The following is an 18,149-nucleotide window of genomic DNA, read 5'->3' on the forward strand; positions in this document are numbered from 1 at the left end:
AGCTTTGTTTAGACATGAGTTCTAGTGCTGGTAGCTGTGAGATCAAAGTCACTGAACCAGCATATATATAAATATGTGTTTATGTTACATAAGGTGTCTCTGAGTGCAATCAGAGAAAATAAGATAACATTCAGATCAGTTAAAGAGCAGGTGGTGGCCAGTGGCTCACAGGAACCTAACCTTAGATCTCCTCTAGGAGCAGTAGTGCAGTATTTGCTCATTCAGTGTTTACCTGCAAACTGAGAGTTGGCTGAAGCTAAACGGAATCTATTTCTGCTTTACTGACTATGCCAAAGCCTTTGACTGTATGGATCACAATAAACTGTGGAAAATTCTGAAAGAGATGGAAATACCAGACCACCTAACCTGCCTCTTGAGAAATCTGTATGCAGGTCAGGAAGGAGCAGTTAGAACTGGACATGGAACGACAGACTGGTTCTAAATAGGGAAAGGAGTGCGTCAAGGATGTATAGGGTCACCCTGCTTATTTAACTTATATGCAGAGGACATCATGAGAAATGCTGGACTGGAAGAAGCACAAGCTGGAATCAAGATTGTCGGGAGAAATATCAATCACCTTAGATATGCAGATGACACCACCCTTAGGGCAGAAAGTGAAGAGGAGCTAAAAAGCCTCTTGATGAAAGTGAAAGAGGAGAGTGAAAAAATTGGCTTAAAGCTCAACATTCAGAAAACGAAGATCATGGCATCTGGTCCCATCACTTCATGGGAAATAGATGGGGAAACAGTGGGAACAGTGTCAGACTTTATTTTTTTGGGCTCCAAAATCACCACAGATGGTGACTGCAGCCATGAAATTGAAAGACGCGTAAGACGTCTTTCCTTGGAAGAAAAGTTATGACCAACCTAGATAGTATATTCAGAAGCAGAGACATTACTTTGCCAACAAAGGTCCGTGTAGTCAAGGCTATGGTTTTTCCAGTAGTTGTGTATGGATGTGAGAGTTGGACTGTGAAGAAGGCTGAGCACTGAAGAATTGATGCTTTTGAAGTGTGGTGTTGGAGAAGGCTCTTGAGAGTCCCTTGGACTGCAGGGAGATCCAACCAGTCCATTCTAAAGGAGATCAGCCCTGGGATTTCTTTGGAAGGACTGATGCTAAAGCTGAAACTCCAGTACTTTGGCCACCTCATGCGAAGAGTTGACTCATTGGAAAAGACTTTGATGCTGGGAGGGATTGGGGGCAGGAGGAGAAGGGGACGACCGAGGATGAGATGGCTGGATGGCATCACGGATTCGATGGACGTGAGTCTGAGTGAACTCTGGGAGATGGTGATGGACAGGCAGGCCTGGCGTGCTGCAATTCATGGGGTTGCAAAGAGTCGGACACGACTGAGCGACTGAACTGAACTGAACTGAACTGAACTGAAATGGAATCCAGGCACTCAGAGGGGCAGCCTCTTTTAGGGCAGGCTTCTGACTGCAGGGAATATTTGCGGAGAAGCGGAAGTAGTTCTGGCCACGCCGAGTGCCTCAGCTCAGCACAGATTTTTCTATCGGGTTTGAAAAAACCTTTAAAAAAGATGTAACCACACCTGGTCTCGTAGAAGCATAAGCTGTTATAGACCATCCATCTGGAAACAGAGTAAATTCTTAATTCAGGAGTATTTTCCTTATCTTTGAACCTATGTAAGAGTTTGTGGAAAATGTTTGATACCCAAGACCAATAAATTGAAAGCTTTCCCCCAGCCAGACAACAGACCCCATTACGCAGGGTATAATATTTGTTATACTTAGCAATTCTCTGATTTGCTGGGAGCACCAGCCTTTTCAGAAAGGGACCATTTTGTCCCTTCTGATTGAAAAGATCACAAAATGCTTCAATTTGGTCAAAAGCTTTGCCAACACATCTATTTTCCCCCAAACTCTTACATTATGAAATGTTTGCAAATGGTTTCACACATACAGTGTATAAGAATGTGAAAGTGATTCAGAAAAGGGAAGGCTTTGCTTAAAACGACTGGAAAGTGCAGAAAGAAGGGAACAAGGGGAACGGGGTGAGTGTGGCCCGTGTAATTCGGCAGCATACCTCTAATACCTCTAGTCTCCTTTTGGGCAGCTTCCAAGTTTCCACAACTTTAAACAACGTCCCAACAAAACTCTGAAGAGAACGCTCTTGTGTATTTCAGTGCCCTGACTCAGTACATATTGACTGAGTGTCTTCTGTGTGTCAGACGCTGGAGCAAGAGCTTGAGTACGTCGCTGAATAAAATAGGCACGAATCTGGCTGCCATGGTGCTTATTGTCTCATGGGGATAGGCAGGCTGGTGGGGAAGTTTCCTGTCTCGCTCGGGTATCTCCTTAGGATAAATTCCTAGAGGATGGAAACTGAGTCAGTGGCCATCCTCACTGACATTTTAATTCAGCTCATCAGACGTTCCTCTTAAGCAGTTATACCAAATCGTGTTCCTCTGACAGCCCCACTGACGTTGGTATGCTCATTCTTTTTAAGTCTGTGCCAATCTGAGAGATGAAATGAGCTCTCACAATTGCTTGAATTGGCATTCCTGTGATTTCCTTTTTTTTTTTAACTGAAGTTGTGTATCTTTGCATGGGTATATTTCCATTTATGTTTCTCCTCTTGTGAATTTGTCCCTTTTCTCATCAGGGTGATAATTTTCTCATTGAGCTGTAAGAGTTATAGATTTAAAATGTTAACCTTTTTTCCTATGTACGACAAATGGTTGTTTTTTTAAAAAATCTTTTTGTCTTTGAACTTGATTCATGACCTCTGGTCCTCCATACCAAGTTTGAATTGTTCTGTACTCGAATGTGTCAGTATTTTCCTTTTAATCTATTTACTTAACGAAACTGGCTCTAGGTGCCGGGCACTCACCCCCGTGTGTATTTTATGAACACCCACTCATTTGATCTTCGTCACAACCCTAGAAGGGGGTGTGTCCTCCACCCCCACCCCGCCCCTGCCCCTCCCCCCACACTATTGTAAGATGAGGAAACCAGGTGGAGAAAAAGAAGTTCCGTACCTTGATTAAGGTTACCCGGCTAGTATGTGGCGAAGTGAGAATACAAACGTCGTCCCAGGCCACTAAGCCACATCAGCTGTAGTCCGGTATTAGGCTCTGTTCGTGTTTGCGGTCGCTTCAAAAATGCTCACTGAATCGCCCCCATCTTTTTTTTCCCCCAATATTTATTGATTTGACTGCACAGGGTCTTAGCTGTGGCACGGGGACTCTCAGCTGAGGCATGTGGGATCTAGTTCCCGGACCAGGGATCGAACTTGTGGCCCCTGCGTTGAGCGTGGAGTGTTAGCACTGGACCGGCAGGAGCACGCCTGGGCGTCCCCATCCTTGAGGGCAAGCAGCGCGCCGTTTACTTCCCCCAGTGCCCTCCATACAGTGCAGGGCACAGCGTAGCCAGATGCTTATGAATAAATACTTTCTGACTGGATGAGTTGACGACATCTGGATTCTGGATCATCAGAGCACACTTTTGTTTGTGCTCGAAGAGGAGCTGACAGGTTCGGTATTTTCCCTGTTGCCCCTCGCGGGTGACGTGGTGCACTCCGCTCTGGCACCTGAGCTAGAGGAATGTCCCTGTCCGAGGTCAGCGGTACTTCCCCTTACTCCACAGCCTCCCGTCCCTCCTCAGATAAGCCTCCTGACTCTCTTCCCTGCTGGAGAAAATCTAATGAGCCTTTTCCTAGGCTCCACTCTTCAGCATCTGTCATATAAACGCCAAGAACGCACAAGAGGAAAATCCCAAGAGGGGATGACCGGGAAGCCCAGAGAATGCTCGATCAAGCCTTCAACACTCACCCAAAGATGGAAAGTCTTCCAGCTGTGGTCCTGGGTATCTATTCCTTCTGCACAGGAGGGAAGGAAGTGAGGAACCAGTTCACTATTGTGGATGGCATTCTCACATGTTAACTCAAAGAGGCTTAGTCAACCCATGATTAAGGAGCTATCTTTGACCATAATCTCTCCATCTCCTATCATATTCAGTCATTTGGTGGATTCACTTGGTTCTTCCTGTGAAGCCTCTCCTACATTCATACTTTTCCAGACTCCCTGACTGTTCTCTAATTTAGTGATTCCCAAAGTGTGGTCCGTGGACCAGCAGCAGCACCTGGGAGCTTGTGAGAGATGTGAATTCTCAGGCCCCAGCTCAGATATACTGAATCTGAAACTCTGGGGCTGCGGGCGAACATGCTGAGTTTCAGTTCAGTTCAGTCGCTCAGTCGTGTCCGACTCTTTGTGACCCCATGAATCGCAGCACACCAGGCCTCCCTGTCCATCACCAACTCCCGGAGTTCACTCAAACTCACGTCCATCGAGTCGGTGATGCCATCCAACCATCTCATCCTCTGTCATCCCCTTCTCCTCTTGCCCCCAGTCCCTCCAAACATCAGAGTCTTTTCCAATGAGTCAACTCTTCACATGAGGTGGCCAAAGTACTGGAGTTTCAGCTTTAGCATCATTCCTTCCAAAGAACACCCAGGACTGATCTCCTTTAGGATGGACTGATTGGATCTCCTTGCAGTCCAAGGGACTCTCAAGAGTCTTCTCCAATACCACAGTTCAAAAGCATCAATTCTTCGGTGCTCAGCCTTCTTCACAGTCCAACTCTCACATCCATACGTGACCACTGGAAAAACCACATCCTTGACTAGAGGGACCTTTGTTGGCAAAGTAATGTGTCTGCTTTTCAATATGCTATCTAGGTTGGTCATATCTTTCCTTCCAAGGAGTAAGCGTCTTAATTTCATGCCTGCAGTCACCATCTGCAGTGATTTTCATTAGAACATTATAAATGTGTTAGGTGCTTATTGCAGAAAAACTGGAACATACAGACAAGTAGGAAAGAGGAAGCCCAAAACAAAAATTATGCTATAACTCTTAACACCAAGAGGAAACTACTGTTTTAATATTTTAACTTTTTTTATTAAGAAACATTAAAAAAGATAACCTTTGTTTTGTTCAGTATGGATTGTGCTCAGTCACGTCAGTCGTGTCCAACTCTGTGTGACCCTGTGGACTGTGACCCGCCAAGCGCCCCTGACCATAGGACTCTACAGGCAGGAGTACTGGCGTGGGTGGCTATGCCCTCTTCCAAGGGATCTTCCTGACCCAGGGATTGAACCTGAATCTCTTCTCTGACATCTCCTGCTTTGCCAGGTAGGTTCTTTACCCCTAGCACCACCTGGGAAGCCTTTTGTATGGATTTCTGTGGACTTCCCTGCAGCTCAGATGGGAAAGAATCTGCCTGCAGTGTGCAAAGCGTGGATGCGATCCCTGGATTGGGAAGATCCCCTGGAGAAGGGAATGGCAACCCACTCCAGAATTCTTGCCTGGAGAATCCCACGGACAGAGGAGCCTGGCGGGCTACAGTCCTCGGGGTCACAGAGAGTCGGACACACTGAGCCAGTCGCATTTCTTCCTTTCCTTTCCCCAGTCTTGTCTTGGATCCATGATCCTATTCTTCTGTTTTAAAATCGAAGGGTCTTTGACCTGTAACACGCGTGGGTCTAAGGCGGGCAGCATACTCGTTTGGCCCGTCTATACTGAAGCATGATCGCCATTATCCTTAGCTAACCCCTCTACTGTGTCACATAATGAGCATTTCTTCCAGTGTTGGGAATAATGAAGATCTAGTCACTTAGCGGGTCTAATGCTTATAAATACAGTTCTGTCGTCTGTAATCCCCGTGCCCTGTATGAGGGCTCTAGGACTTATTCACCTACTGGAGGCAAGCTGTTCTTCTTTTTAATGCATGTTCCTGACAGAGCAACTTCTGGATTCATAGATACTCAGTGAGTTCTTGCCCTCTGATTCCTGCACATAAATGGCTCACCTTCGCATTCAAGGAGTTTTGTGATGGGATGTTTCCATGCTTATCCGCTAATAGGCCTGTTCTGTAAGGGACAGAGGCCTTGTATCCCTGGCACTTAACTATGCCACACACTCGGTGGGCACTCAGTGTGTTTGTTCAGGGAATGAATGGATATTCTGATACCGTCGAGTCACCGGTGAGGAATGTACGTGCGCCATTCATTTGTCCTGGCTTTAAAAGCAGTTTGTGCTGGGGTGCTTTCTCAAAATGCACACAGCTGTGTCCGGCCCAGGAGGTGCCCGACCCACCGGTGTGGCTCCCCAGGCATTCCCACCTGAGAAGCTCAGGCCTAGAACGTCCCTTCCCCATTTCTACGAGTCAAACAGGGGCCTGTGTTTATTAGACAGTCTCCTTCCACAGCCGTCTCCCCTCTCTTCCTGCGTCCTGTCATCCAGGTGGTTCTACCAAACCTTCTGCCTCCGCTGTTAGGAAGGGATGGGACGAAGGGCAGAGTGACCCGAATCAGCCCAAGCCAGTGTGATTCTTCCCCTGGGAACCTGAACGGTGTGGTGGGAGGCGGACGTGGTCGAAGGCAGTGGGTGCTGGCTCTCAGGTCCCCTGCGCTTGGTGCTGGCAGCCGCGTGTGATCCTCAGTGAGCAGAGGAGGCTGGCCTTCAGGGAGGAGAGGGGAACGGACACACAGAGCGAAGCAGGGAAGACAGCGAGGTCTCAGAGGGAAGGAGCCGGAGGGAACCGTCCGAGGGCGCTCCGCTTTCCCTCGGCCAGCTTTGCGGCTCGAGCTGACTCAGCCTCCCCCTCGGGTACCCTTTTCCCCGGTCAGTTTGAAGGATCCTGTTGAGAAGACCCTCTCTGCAGACCTGCCTCGGATTCCTCCTCGTGCTTGACTGTCCCTCAGGGGACATTCCCTCGGGGATTCCCAGCTGGCAATAGTGGTAGAGAGCCCACCTGCCGGTGCAAGAGACGGGAGACTCGGGGTTGAGCCCCGGGGTGGGAAGATTCCCCCGAGGCGGACATGGCCGCCCACTCCAGGACTCCGGCCTGGAGAATCCCGTGTCGGAGGGGCCTGGCGGGCTGCAGCCCATGGATATGACATATGACTGAGCGTAGCAGCGTGCTCGCGGGCCTTCTCATAAGCAGCCCTCTCCCACGGCATTTATTCCGATGTTCCAGCCTCAGGCGGGATCCCGGGGCTTTACATGAGTAATCAGGTTGGCTGAAGAACCCGGGATGGGGGAAGGACCTCACGGGTCCAGGGCAGAGGGCCTTGCTGGAGAAGAAGGTGAAGAACACCAAGGGTGGTGGTGGGGGTCGTTCGTCTCCGCAGAGGAGGAACCTGGGGTCCCATGAGGACTAGGGGGTCCCACCAGGACTGGGGCCTGCCTGGGCTGGCAGCCCACCCTCCTACTCCCAGACCCTAATGCTCTCAGCCCAGGTGGGGCTGTGGGAAGGTCCCATCGTCCCCAGTCTGGGACCAGGTGGTGCCCAAAGTGAGTTCTAGAGCGCACATAGGATTCTGTTTGTAAAACAGTGCTTTAAACAGTTCCACCCATTTCTCTGAGACTTTTCAGGCTCTAAGGCTCAAGGGTGTTTCCCGAAAGCTCACGAAGGGAACGAGAATGAGGTTGTTTCTGAGCAAATCTGGCTCCTGACCTCCTTTGTCCTGGAGCAGTTCCTAGAGCCAGGAGGTCTCTGGAGTGACAAGATGGGCAGACCCCTTTCAGCCTCCCACCGGTTTTCAGCAAACATCTGGGTGCCCCCTTCAGACAGACGGGCCACCTGGCGCACCCACCCCTCCCTCTGCAGGCATCACACCTTCTCACGCCTCTCACCAGCAACGGGAGAGATGAGGAAACAAGTTGGAGAATGGAAGCAACGAGAAGCCACGGAAAGGAAAGAGGCGAGCTCGGGGAAGGCAGCTTCCCTCCCTGGCTCCGCCCGCCGCTCAGGGCTGCTCCTGGCCCAGAGCTTGCTCTGTCTCTAAGTTTTGGTTCTCGTAGGGTGGCTGGTTCAGACACGGCCCTTATGCAATAGCCACGTGCTCATGGCCCTTCCTTCTGAGCGCTGAGCAGGAAGGGAGGGCTCGGGCTGGGAACTCCTGCCGCCCCTGTTTCCCGCAGAGAGGTCTGGCTCCCGTGAGAGTGCGGTGACTGGGTGGCGGGGACGGGTGCGGAAGGGGGGCACCCAGGACGGCCATTTCTTCCTCTCCAAGCCAGCACGGGAGTCGGTGACGGACAGGGAGGCCTGGCGGGCTGCCGTCCATGGGGTTGCAGAGAGTCGGGCACGACTCAGTGACCGGACTGAGCTGGAGCCAGCCTGGGTCTGGACCAGGGTCTCTTGGTTCCGCCCCCGATTGACAGGCGGATGGAGGTTCGCGGACAAGACTGAGCTCCTGTCCTGTTTGTGCCACCACCTCTGACCTTTAGAATCTCGCGCTCAGGACTTGGAATACACGTAGTTCGCCCCTCTTGCCACATGCCTTTTGCTTAGTGACTTGGGGTAGACAGAGTGCTCGGTAATTGAAGAGGTGGGGCTGGGTGACCTCCTCTGCCCCGGGCCAGGGCTGAACCACCTCCCAGGTGGGTGGGATTTCCCTTCCCACGGCTAAGCAGTAAGGCCTGCTGGTGAGTGTCCTGCTGAAAACTTACCACCCACCATCTTGTAGCTGAGAAGGGGAATGACTCCTCAGATGGGTCGGAGTTCCCTTAATCTTTGGAAATTAAAACGTTTCAGAAACCCGTGGGATTTTTCGCCCCCTTTGGCTAAGTTGAAAGGTACTGCAAGCTGGAGGGCCTTCTCACTGATTTTTCTGCAGTTTTCCAAGCGCTCAAAAGGGCCTGGCCTCTGGTTCAGGTAGCGGGGGAGAGGTGGCCGCAGCGACTGGTGTTTCCTTCTGTAGAGGAATCTACTGACTTGGTTTCAGGGGGTGGGAGGGGGCGGTGGGAGCCGGGGTGCAGCCCTATTTTTATTTATGTCGCCACTAGGGTGACCTGTGGGACTCCCCTTTCTGTCCCTCCAAAGGCTGCCTGGTGCGGCTGCAGCAGGCGGGTGGCCCACCTTCGGAGGCGCCTGAAGACTCGGAGTGGCGGCCCTGCGATTTGTCGGTGTGGCTCGAGCGCTCTAAGCGTGGAGGACCGGAGCCTTGTTTTCGCTGGAGGCTCAGAAGGCGGCCAGGGAGTTGGGCACAACGCGCCGGAGGCCCCAAGGTTTGGCCCTCAGGATGGGCCTCCGGCTCTGTAACCTGGAATGGCCACCCTCCCTCCCCGGGCAGCCGGACGCCGGCGGGCAGCCCCCAGGGGCAGCCCCCTGGGCGGGAGGCGGCATTGCCTTTGTGCCCTTCCTCCCGGGGGCACGGGGCGGCCGCTGGAGGAGGGCCGGGGCGGCCCCGGGAGTCCCGCCAGGGCGCCGGAGTTGGGGAGCAGTGGAATCTCGTCTCCCCCTCGCAAGCCTCGCCCGCATCGTAATTCTTTTTATTTTTACTTTCGAGCCATGTAAGGCGCGCGGATGGGGTAGGAGCGTTCCGGCGACACGTTGCCAGAGGCGCAGCGCCCGGCCGCCCGCGTGGCCAGAGCGCAGGGAAGGGACAGGCCGCGCGCCCCGCCAGCCCCGCCGCCCACGGTCGCCGCTGCTCGGGGTCGCAGAGCCCGCCGCGCCCGCCGCCTCCAGCCCGCGGGCCCGCGGGCAGCCCGTGCGCGCGGCCCGGGCTCCGTGCGCGCCGGGGCAGCGCCGAGGGTGTGGGGGCCCGGCCGGCCGTGCGCCCGGGGCGCGGGCAGGGGCCGCCCCGGCGGGCCCGCGCCCGGCGCCTCCGGCCGCTGGCGGCCCGGCCCACGTTTTCCGTCTCTCCCGCTCCCTCCGCCCCTGCGCGCGGCCCTCCCCTCCGCTCCCCCCGCCTCCCGCCTGGTCATGTGTCGCCTTTTTTTGTTTGCAGTGGAAACAATTTCTCGCCGCGGCGGAGGCGAGCGGGAGGCGGGACGGGGCGGGGAGAGCGGCGGGCCGGCGGGAGGACGCGCGGCGCGCCCGGCGGAGGCCGCAGGTCCCATGCCGCGCCGCGACCCCCGCGCCCCTGCCGCCCGCGCCCGCGGCCGCCCCCCGCCGCCCGCCGCCCCGCGCTCGCAGCGCCGCGCCCGCGCGCCCTCGGCCGGGCTCCCGAGCCATGCCCGCCGCGCGCCCGCCAAAGTTTGTGGGCTCCCGCTGAAGGGCCGCGGCGCCCCCGCGCCCCCGCGCCCCGCTCCGGCCAGGTGAGTCCGCGCCCGCGCGGGGTCGGTCGGCTCGGGGCGCGCGCGCGCGCTCCGCTCCGGGGACCGTCCCGGAGGCGGCCGACCCGGGGGCTGCGCAGTCCCCGGGGGCGAGGGCCGCGGGGTTGGGGGGGCCCGGCCCGGCGGGGGACACGGGAGCCCCGGAGCCCCGGGGAAGTTGCCCAGTGCGAAGAGGCTCCTGGCCCCGACGTGCGGGTTGTTTTCCCCGGTGCCCCGACTTCCCCAATAAAGGGACGGACTTGGGGGTATCGGCGGGACCCCCGACGCGGGCCGGGGCTGGGGGTGCTGGTCAAGGGGAGACCCCAGAAGAGAGACGGGCTCCTAACAAAGATTCCCCCCACCCCCACCCCCAGACTGTGCAAGCTTGGCACCGGCAGAGTCTCCCGAGGCCCGAGTCCTGGTCACCCCAGCGCCTCCCTGAAGCCCCCCTTGGGCCCCGGAGGAGCTTGGGGGCGGCAGGCTTCCCCCGATGTGTTTCTCGGGCCCGGGGCGGCCGATAAAAGGCTGGTGCCGTCTGACCGGCAGTGAAGGCATGCGGGCTCCGGAGGGCCGGGCCGGCGGGGCGAGGAGCGGTTTCCCCGTCGCCCGGCAACGCCGCTGATGGACGCGGGCCGCCGCCAATCGCCGCGCCCGCAGGTCCCCTGGAAATGTTTTTGACATGGACCGTCGGCGAGGGAGCAAAGCGCGTGTGCGCGTGCGCGGAGGGGGTACCGCCCCCCCCAACACCCCAAACTCGCCACTGCCCTGCTCCGTTTGGGGGGGGGCGGGGGTGAATTCTCAACTTTTTAAAGTTCGCATTGACCATCTGTTCGGAGCTGGGCCACTCATGCCTTTGTCAGATATTTGCAGCCCTCTGGCAGTGGGCAAGGAATGAGCTTTTCCGCTGCATTTTCTCCATGAAAAAAAGGAAAAAAAGGATAACGAAACCCAGCAAGTCACAAACAAGCAGGAAGGTGTGCTTGTGCGGAACGTAGCCAGTAGCTAACCGAAAAGTTGTAAGGAGGTCAGTGGTGGACATTTGCGGATCCGGCTAGCAGCCTTACTGGCAGCCGATGGAAAATGTTTGCTGAACTGCAGACTCACATGATCTGGATTCTTCCCCGCCCCCCCCCCCCCCCCCCCCCGCTTCTAAAGAATAGTAGGAAAAAAAGATTTGGCGAATTATGTCGTTAGAGATCATAATGGAGAACTCCTCAGCGTGGTTTCTGGGAACGGTAGCGGTCAGCGGCTCTTGATGTGGTCGCTGTAAAATGTGGATTTACGGTGGTGCACTTAACAGCTGGCCAGCATAGGGGCCACCAGAACACACAGCCTGCGAGCGACCCAGGGGTGCTGAGCCCCTGAACCTTCTCCTCTGGGCAGCGCCGCTATCCTAAGAAAACCGTATTGCTGGCAGTGTTTGTTTAAAACAAAAGAAAACATGGAGAATAGCATGTTAGTTCGTTTGGGAAGCTACTGACAAGCAAATTAAAAAGAAAGAGAAGCATGTTGTCATAGCAACAGTGCAATTAAATTACTTTACTGTCAGCCATGATATAATTTTCCTGTGTGGTAGCTCAGGAGACGTAAAACTTTTTTCCTGTGGAGCTAAAGTTGACTTCAGCGGCTGGGTCACTTTTTTTTTTTTTTTCTCTTCTGTACTCGACTGTGTGGATATTCCTTGTTATCAGAAAATTAGGGTATTTGATGAGGGGAGTCCTGTGAAAACTTTGAGAGGACAAGCCTAGCCTTGATTTGTTTACAAAGACTGTAAAAGCAGTATCAAGCTGGCCTCTGTCTTACCTCCAAATTGAAAACACTAGATGATTCTTTAATAGGTATCCTGTACTACTTAGAGTAGCCTCCCTATTTGATGAAAACCATTTTCCCTGTGGATGTACCCGAGGTATCTGAACTCCCTGCTTCCCTGGGACTTTGGTGCCTGTGAAAACTTTTTCTCTAACAGTTGGACGTTTCAGGGCAGCTCCAGAGAGCCCCCCGGCCCCCGCCCAGGCCTTCTGTCTGCAGGCTGTCCGTCCACCTTGGCCTCCCCTCAGCCTGCGTGTCCCAGGGGCTGGGGGGTGGGGGGTGTGGGTGGGGAGTGTGGGTGGGGGTGGGGGTGGGGGTGGCGCCACCAGCTCTCAGGCGCCTTTGGGTCTCCAGTGCCCCAGTGCCCCGCAAGTGCTTCCTAGAGCTCCCCCAGCTGAAGTGGCAGTTGCCTTAGGCGTGGTGTCAGTGAGCTTTCGGAGCCGCGGAATGGTCCCATCTGCGCTCATCTTTCTCTTTTCTTTTTTTCTGAGTAGCCTGCATGGTGTTACTCGGCGGGGGAGGGGCGTGCTTAGTCTCTCAGCCATGGCTGGCTCTCTGCGACCCCGTGGACTGTAGCCCACCAGGCTCCCCTGCCCATGGGGTTCTCCAGGCGGGAATGCTGGAGTGGGTTGCCATGCCCTCCTCCAGGGGATTGAACCCAGGTCTCCCACATTGCAGGTGGATTCTTTAATGTCTGAGCCGCCAGGGAAGCCCAGGGCTGGGGTGGACGATAAAACAGCCAGCCTTCTTACACCCAGCACGCTGTGGGAGGGTGGGAGACCTTTCCTTCTCTCCTCTTCTTTCTGCCTCTCGTTCTATCTCGCTCGAGGGATGCACGTGCTTCGTAGCTGCTGGGTCACCCTGTGTGTGGACCTGTCACCCCCTTGTCTGTCCTCCTCAGACATTTTCCCTCCTGTGCTAGGCTGCTGATAAGAATGGGGGAGGGGCAGAATAGAACCCTTAGCGGTTTTCGTTGGATTTGCCTTCTTTCTTGAAGCTCCTGGCTGCTCTCCTGACGTTTTGCACTGATTTTAATTTCAGCCGATGGCTCATCTTCACGTTCCTCTTTATTTGCGTGGTGTCTGACAGCGCTCACTTTTTTGTTCAGAGTGTAGTGTCCCAACGAAATTAACTGTGCTTCCTCCTCCACTTTGAATCCACAGAATAATTTGGCATCACTCTTTGCTGCTGCTGCTGCTGCTGCTGCTGCTGCTGCTGCTAAGTCGCTTCAGTCGTGTCCGACTCTGTGCGACCCCATTGATGGCAGCCCACTAGGTTCCTCTGTCCCTGGGATTCTCCAGGCAAGAGCACTGGAGTGGGTTGCCATCACTCTTTAGACTTGCCAAATGTTATTAAAGTTGTAGATTTAGGTCATGACTTGCGGGGGGAGGGGAAATCAAATAAAACACTACTAAAGTGGTTTTCACCACAGCCAGTTTTAATTCCCAGGCAGTTGTGATGGTCTTCGCACGGAAACAGCTGAACTTAACCTGAAACAGCAGGTCTTAAAGCTTTCAGGTGTGTCTTTTTTTGTTTCCCTGAGAAAGGTAAATAGTAAGACCTGTCACCCAAAGTGACCTGGGTTGTGGCCACACTTGTTTAGTGGTGTTTATTGTGAGGCTCGAAATAATCGTGTACATTTTCATGTAAAGCAGGTAAACAGAGGCAAGCAGGAAATAACTGATTTTCCTAGGGTCACGGTGAGAGGCTTCATGGATCAGGAAGACGGCCTTGTGGGATCCCCCTCCCCCCCTTTTTAAAAAATTATTGCAGTGTAGTTGATTTACAATGTTGTGTTAGTTTCTGGTGTATAGCGAAGTGATTTTATATGTAACATGTATTGGTTTTAACACTCTTTTCCGTTTCGGTTTATCACAGGATATGGCATACTGTTCCCCTGTGCTGTTACACGGGCGGGCCTTGTTTATTTTTTTGGCCTTGCCGCACAGCTTGAGGGGATCTTAGTTCCCCGACCAGGGATGGAACCTGCAGCTTCTGCAGTGGGAGCGCTGAGCAGCTACCGCAGGACAGCCAGGGGGTCCCAGGACTAACCCTGACCCTGACCCCGACTCCTGACCCTAACCGCTGGGTGTGGTGGCCTCCCAGTCCCCACTCCCGTCCCGTTCTTCTCGCGAGGCAGGAGCCCCTGAAGGGTGCTGCGAACGTCCCGGGTCTTGCCCTTGCGGGCCGTCGGGTCCCCGTGCGTGGGCCCGGCGGCCCCAATCGCCCACCGTGGCTCGGGCGGCTCCTGCTGCTCCTGGCGGGCCGGTGAGGGGGCGTCTCTGAGGGGCAGGGAGCCCACCGAGCTGGCGGGGCGGGAGGCCGCGGCTGCCTCTCTGCCGTCGGATCCCCACTCATCTTCTCTGTGTCCTGTGTTTCAGGAGCCTTCACGTAAATGGGTCCAGTCATGCCTCCCAGCAAGAAGCCGGAAAGCTCAGGAATTAGCGTCTCCAGCGGGCTGAGTCAGCGTTACCGGGGCAGCGGTTTCTCCAAGGCCCTGCAGGAAGACGATGACCTCGACTTCCCCCTGCCCGACACCCGGCTAGAGGAGGGGGCCATGGAGGATGAGGAGCTGACCAACCTGAACTGGCTGCACGAGAGCAAGAACCTGCTCAAGAGCTTCGGGGACTCGGTCCTGCGCAGCGTCAGCCCAGTCCAGGACCCCGACGACGACCCGCCGCCCTCGCCCGCCCACTCCGACGTGCCCTACGATGCCAGGCAGAACCCCAACTGCAAGCCCCCCTACTCCTTCAGCTGCCTCATATTCATGGCCATCGAGGACTCGCCCACCAAGCGCCTGCCCGTCAAGGACATCTACAACTGGATCTTGGAACACTTTCCGTATTTTGCAAATGCACCTACTGGGTGGAAAAACTCAGTGAGACACAATTTGTCCTTGAATAAATGTTTTAAGAAAGTGGACAAAGAGAGGAGTCAGGTAAGCCTCGGGGGCTGGAGCTCAGGTTTTTCTTTTGGAAGTGAAACGTGTCTCCGTGAAGAGAAAATGTTCAGGAATGTGAATTTGTTGTATGAAAGTGGCCGTCGAGTAAACGGAGAGCGCTGTCTCATTGCATGCGTTCAGGCGGTTGTCAAGAACTTCCTTTTCCTGCGTTTGGTGTTTCTGAAGCTGGCTTGAGGGCTTCCCACTGGGGAGCAGGGTTACAAAACAGTGGTTTGCAGGCCTGATGGGTTCTTAGTATGGTCATCCTTCAATGTGGGTGGGTCCCTTTGGTTTTCAAGACCACAGAAAAGTCTGTATTCTGAGCGCAGCCATGAGCCATGAGGAGCGTAAATATATCTATGTAGGAAAATTGCCACCAAGGGCTAGAGAAATGTGGCATTTGTATTCTTTCTGAATATTAACTCGGAGAAAGGCCGTTGGTCTAGGATTCTGGAATAAATAGACAGTGGTGGACATTGTACAGATGACTTGAACATCTTTATATACTGCAGGAACAAAGACCCCAAGTGCCCAGGTGACTCTCTTGAAATTCTGGGCTCTGTAAAGTGTTTGGCAACTTTGAAATTCCCTCTCAGTGTGGAAAGTGGGCTGAGGGTAAGGTTCTCATTCAGGACTGGATAAACTTTTTGCTTTAAAGCCTTTAAAGCTCGACCCTTGTGGTTTGCTAAAGGAAGTTTTAATAATTTGCTTTATCTTTCTTGTATGGAATATGATGGGTAGAGTAGAAAGAGGGTGGAAAAATGTTAGAAAAATGGTGACCTAGCTTGAAGTCCTGAAAAGTAACACTCGAGCGTGCTAAGTCGGTTCAGTTGTGTCTGACTCACTGTGACCCCATGGACTGTAGCCACCAGGCTCCTCTGACCATGGGATTCTCCAGGCAAGAACCCTGGAGTGGGTTTCCAGGCCCTCCTCCAGGGGATCGTCCAGACCCAGGGATCGAACCTGCATCTCTCTCGTTGGCAGGCGAGTTCTTTACCACTGGCGCCACCTGGGAAGCCCGGAAAGTAACGTGGCCGCGACTAAAATAACTTGGCAGAGAGCTGCTCTCTCCCGTTTCCCGTGCCGTGCTCCCGGCTCTGCGGTTTCCCCGTGGCGTGCTCCCGGCTCTGGCTTCTGCGTCAGCGCTGCGGTGGTGTGCAGCGGCGGCCCGCTGGCCTGTCTGTTTCTACTATTCGCTTATTTGGCTGCACCAGGTCTCAGCTGCAGAGATCCTGAGCGGGACTCGAACCCAGGCCCGCGCCTGGGGAGCTCGGAGTCTCAGCCACCGGTGAAGTCCCTGCTTTCCGTTCTTTTTGAAGTTCAGGTTCAGGCTCAGGACCACTCTTGTGTGGCTCAGCAGCTGTGCAGGCTTGGGCCTTTCATTCCTTCTGTCTCGGGGAACAGATCTGTGCTTCCAGTAGGATCTTGAGCCTGAGAAGATTCTACTTGCCCAAGTTTGCAGCTGGCCGGGCTGAAGCCCTGTTTATCCTTGCTGCCGCTGGGTGTGTTTGCCGGCAGATGCTGTTCACCCAGTTTGTGCTGAAGACGGGGTGGGGTGGGGGGCAGGGCCTGAGGAGGGCATTGTCCAGGAGGAGGAAGGTGTGGACGCCAAGGAGCTTTGCTGCTGACCGGGGAGCAGGTGGCCCCTCAGTCAGCGTGCAGGAGTGAGCACGCCTGAGCGCTCCGGCCCTGCCTCCCCAGGTCCGCGTTTTCCTGTAACTGTGACCGTCGCGGGTACTGCTGTTGTCCCCAGGAGTCTGTCACGCTCTCCTCCCGTCCTTATCCCAGAAGGGGCGTCAGGAGACTGACCTCCGGACTCGACTCTGCAGAGTGTTTTCCCATCATTCCTTGAACTTAGAGAAAACTCGCTGTTTCCCTGTAAAGAACTAAGCCCGTAACCTTAAAAGCTTCCATACAGGTGGGTCCTCTGGGAAGGGAAGGTCTGGGAGAGCAGTTCCACGTCTCAGGTGGCGCTAGTGGTAAGGAGCCCGCCTGCCAATGCAGGAGACGTAGGAGGCTCAGGCGTGATCCCCGGTGGGGAAGACCCCCTGGAGGAGGGCATGGCAACCCCCTCCAGTGTTCTCCACGGAGAATCCCACGACAGAGGAGGCTGGCGGGCTACGGTCCTTGGGGTTGCAAAGAGTCAGACACGACTGAAGTGACTAAGCGCGCAGCATGGAGAAGCAGTTGCAAGGTTAGAAGGCGGAGAAGACAGCAGTGTCAGGCCCGCCAGGGTTGCACGTCCCTGCTGCCGCGACGACCGCGGCTTTTAGTTTGGTGTGAAACGATTCTGCGAGTTACCGCACGCCTGAGTCGGCGTGTTTGCTCTCACTCTGGGGCACATGAAAGTAATTTAGCAAACGCACACTCTGAAATGTTCAACAAAACCAGCTCCACGGCGAGTGGAGATGCTCAGGAGTTGTCATTCATCAGCCTGGGGTGTGACAAGTGGGTGTCCGACAGCTCCCCCCAGCACCCTACTCGCCACCCCCACGCTGCTCTGGGGGTCCGGTTCGCCCAGGGTCTGTCGTGGCACACGCCACGCCTGTTGAAAGGGAATGGTTTCGGGGGCTTGGAGGCGGTTAAGCCTGTGAAATGCAGAGTCCTGGCTCCCCGGCCGTTCGGACCTGTACTGAAGTGCTTCTGATGAGATGCCAGTTGGTTCTATGACTGGGAGTTTGTTCCTGGAATTGCTGATGCTGCGAGAACAGAGTAGGGGTGCGAGCTCCCCGCTTCTCTGCGCTTCCCTCTGGTTCCCCGGGGGCCAGCTGGAGGCTGCCTGGTGAGGGGCAGGCTCCTGGACACCCTCAGGCACCGGTCCCAGCCCATTCGCTTGGGGCACTCTGCCGTACCAGTGAGTCAGGGAAAGGCGTGTGCCCACGCTCTGCCCGGGGAAGCCCGTCGGCCTCGCAGGTAAGCTTGTTTTTCCCGGGGGATTTTCCTTGGCTGTAGCTCTGGCGCTGAAGTTCCACTGCAGCTCAGGGGTTACGCGCGTGCCTGAGTGCTGGTGAGAGGGCTGGCGGTGGTGGAAGCCTTGCGTTTGTGTGCACGGGGTTAGCCACCCCACTTCTGCTGTCTTGTTAAAAGTGCAGGATCACACTTAGGCCGAGATGCATAAGCGTGAGCCTGCAGAATCCGGTGTGATCCTTGTCTCTGGGGGCTGGGAACTCGTGCCCTGTGGTGCAGCTACTTGACTGGGGCTGGAGAGGGGACACCCTGACCCATACCTGGGCTCTTACACACCCACCGCTTCTCCTGATTCAGCAGAAGAGACTGAGTCAGCAGGTTTAAGGTGGGCTGGGGAAATCCGAAATTCTTCATGCGCTTCATATTTCTGA

At 55.0% G+C, this 18,149-nt stretch overlaps 1 protein-coding gene across 1 annotated transcript in view; it reads left to right on the top strand.

The window, feature by feature from the left end:
- Positions 1 to 18,149, top strand: part of FOXN3 (forkhead box N3) — a 320,291-nt gene that overhangs the window by 53,748 nt on the left and 248,394 nt on the right. Inside the window, exon 2 of the mRNA XM_068966402.1 lies at positions 14,252 to 14,808. Within this exon, the coding sequence (XP_068822503.1) occupies positions 14,266 to 14,808 (543 nt within the window). The 5' untranslated portion in view covers positions 14,252 to 14,265. The remainder of the gene's footprint in view (positions 1 to 14,251; positions 14,809 to 18,149) is intronic.

Source organism: Capricornis sumatraensis, chromosome 2 (assembly GCF_032405125.1).
Source record: "Capricornis sumatraensis isolate serow.1 chromosome 2, serow.2, whole genome shotgun sequence".
In the NCBI taxonomy this organism is placed as follows: Eukaryota; Metazoa; Chordata; class Mammalia; order Artiodactyla; family Bovidae; genus Capricornis; species Capricornis sumatraensis.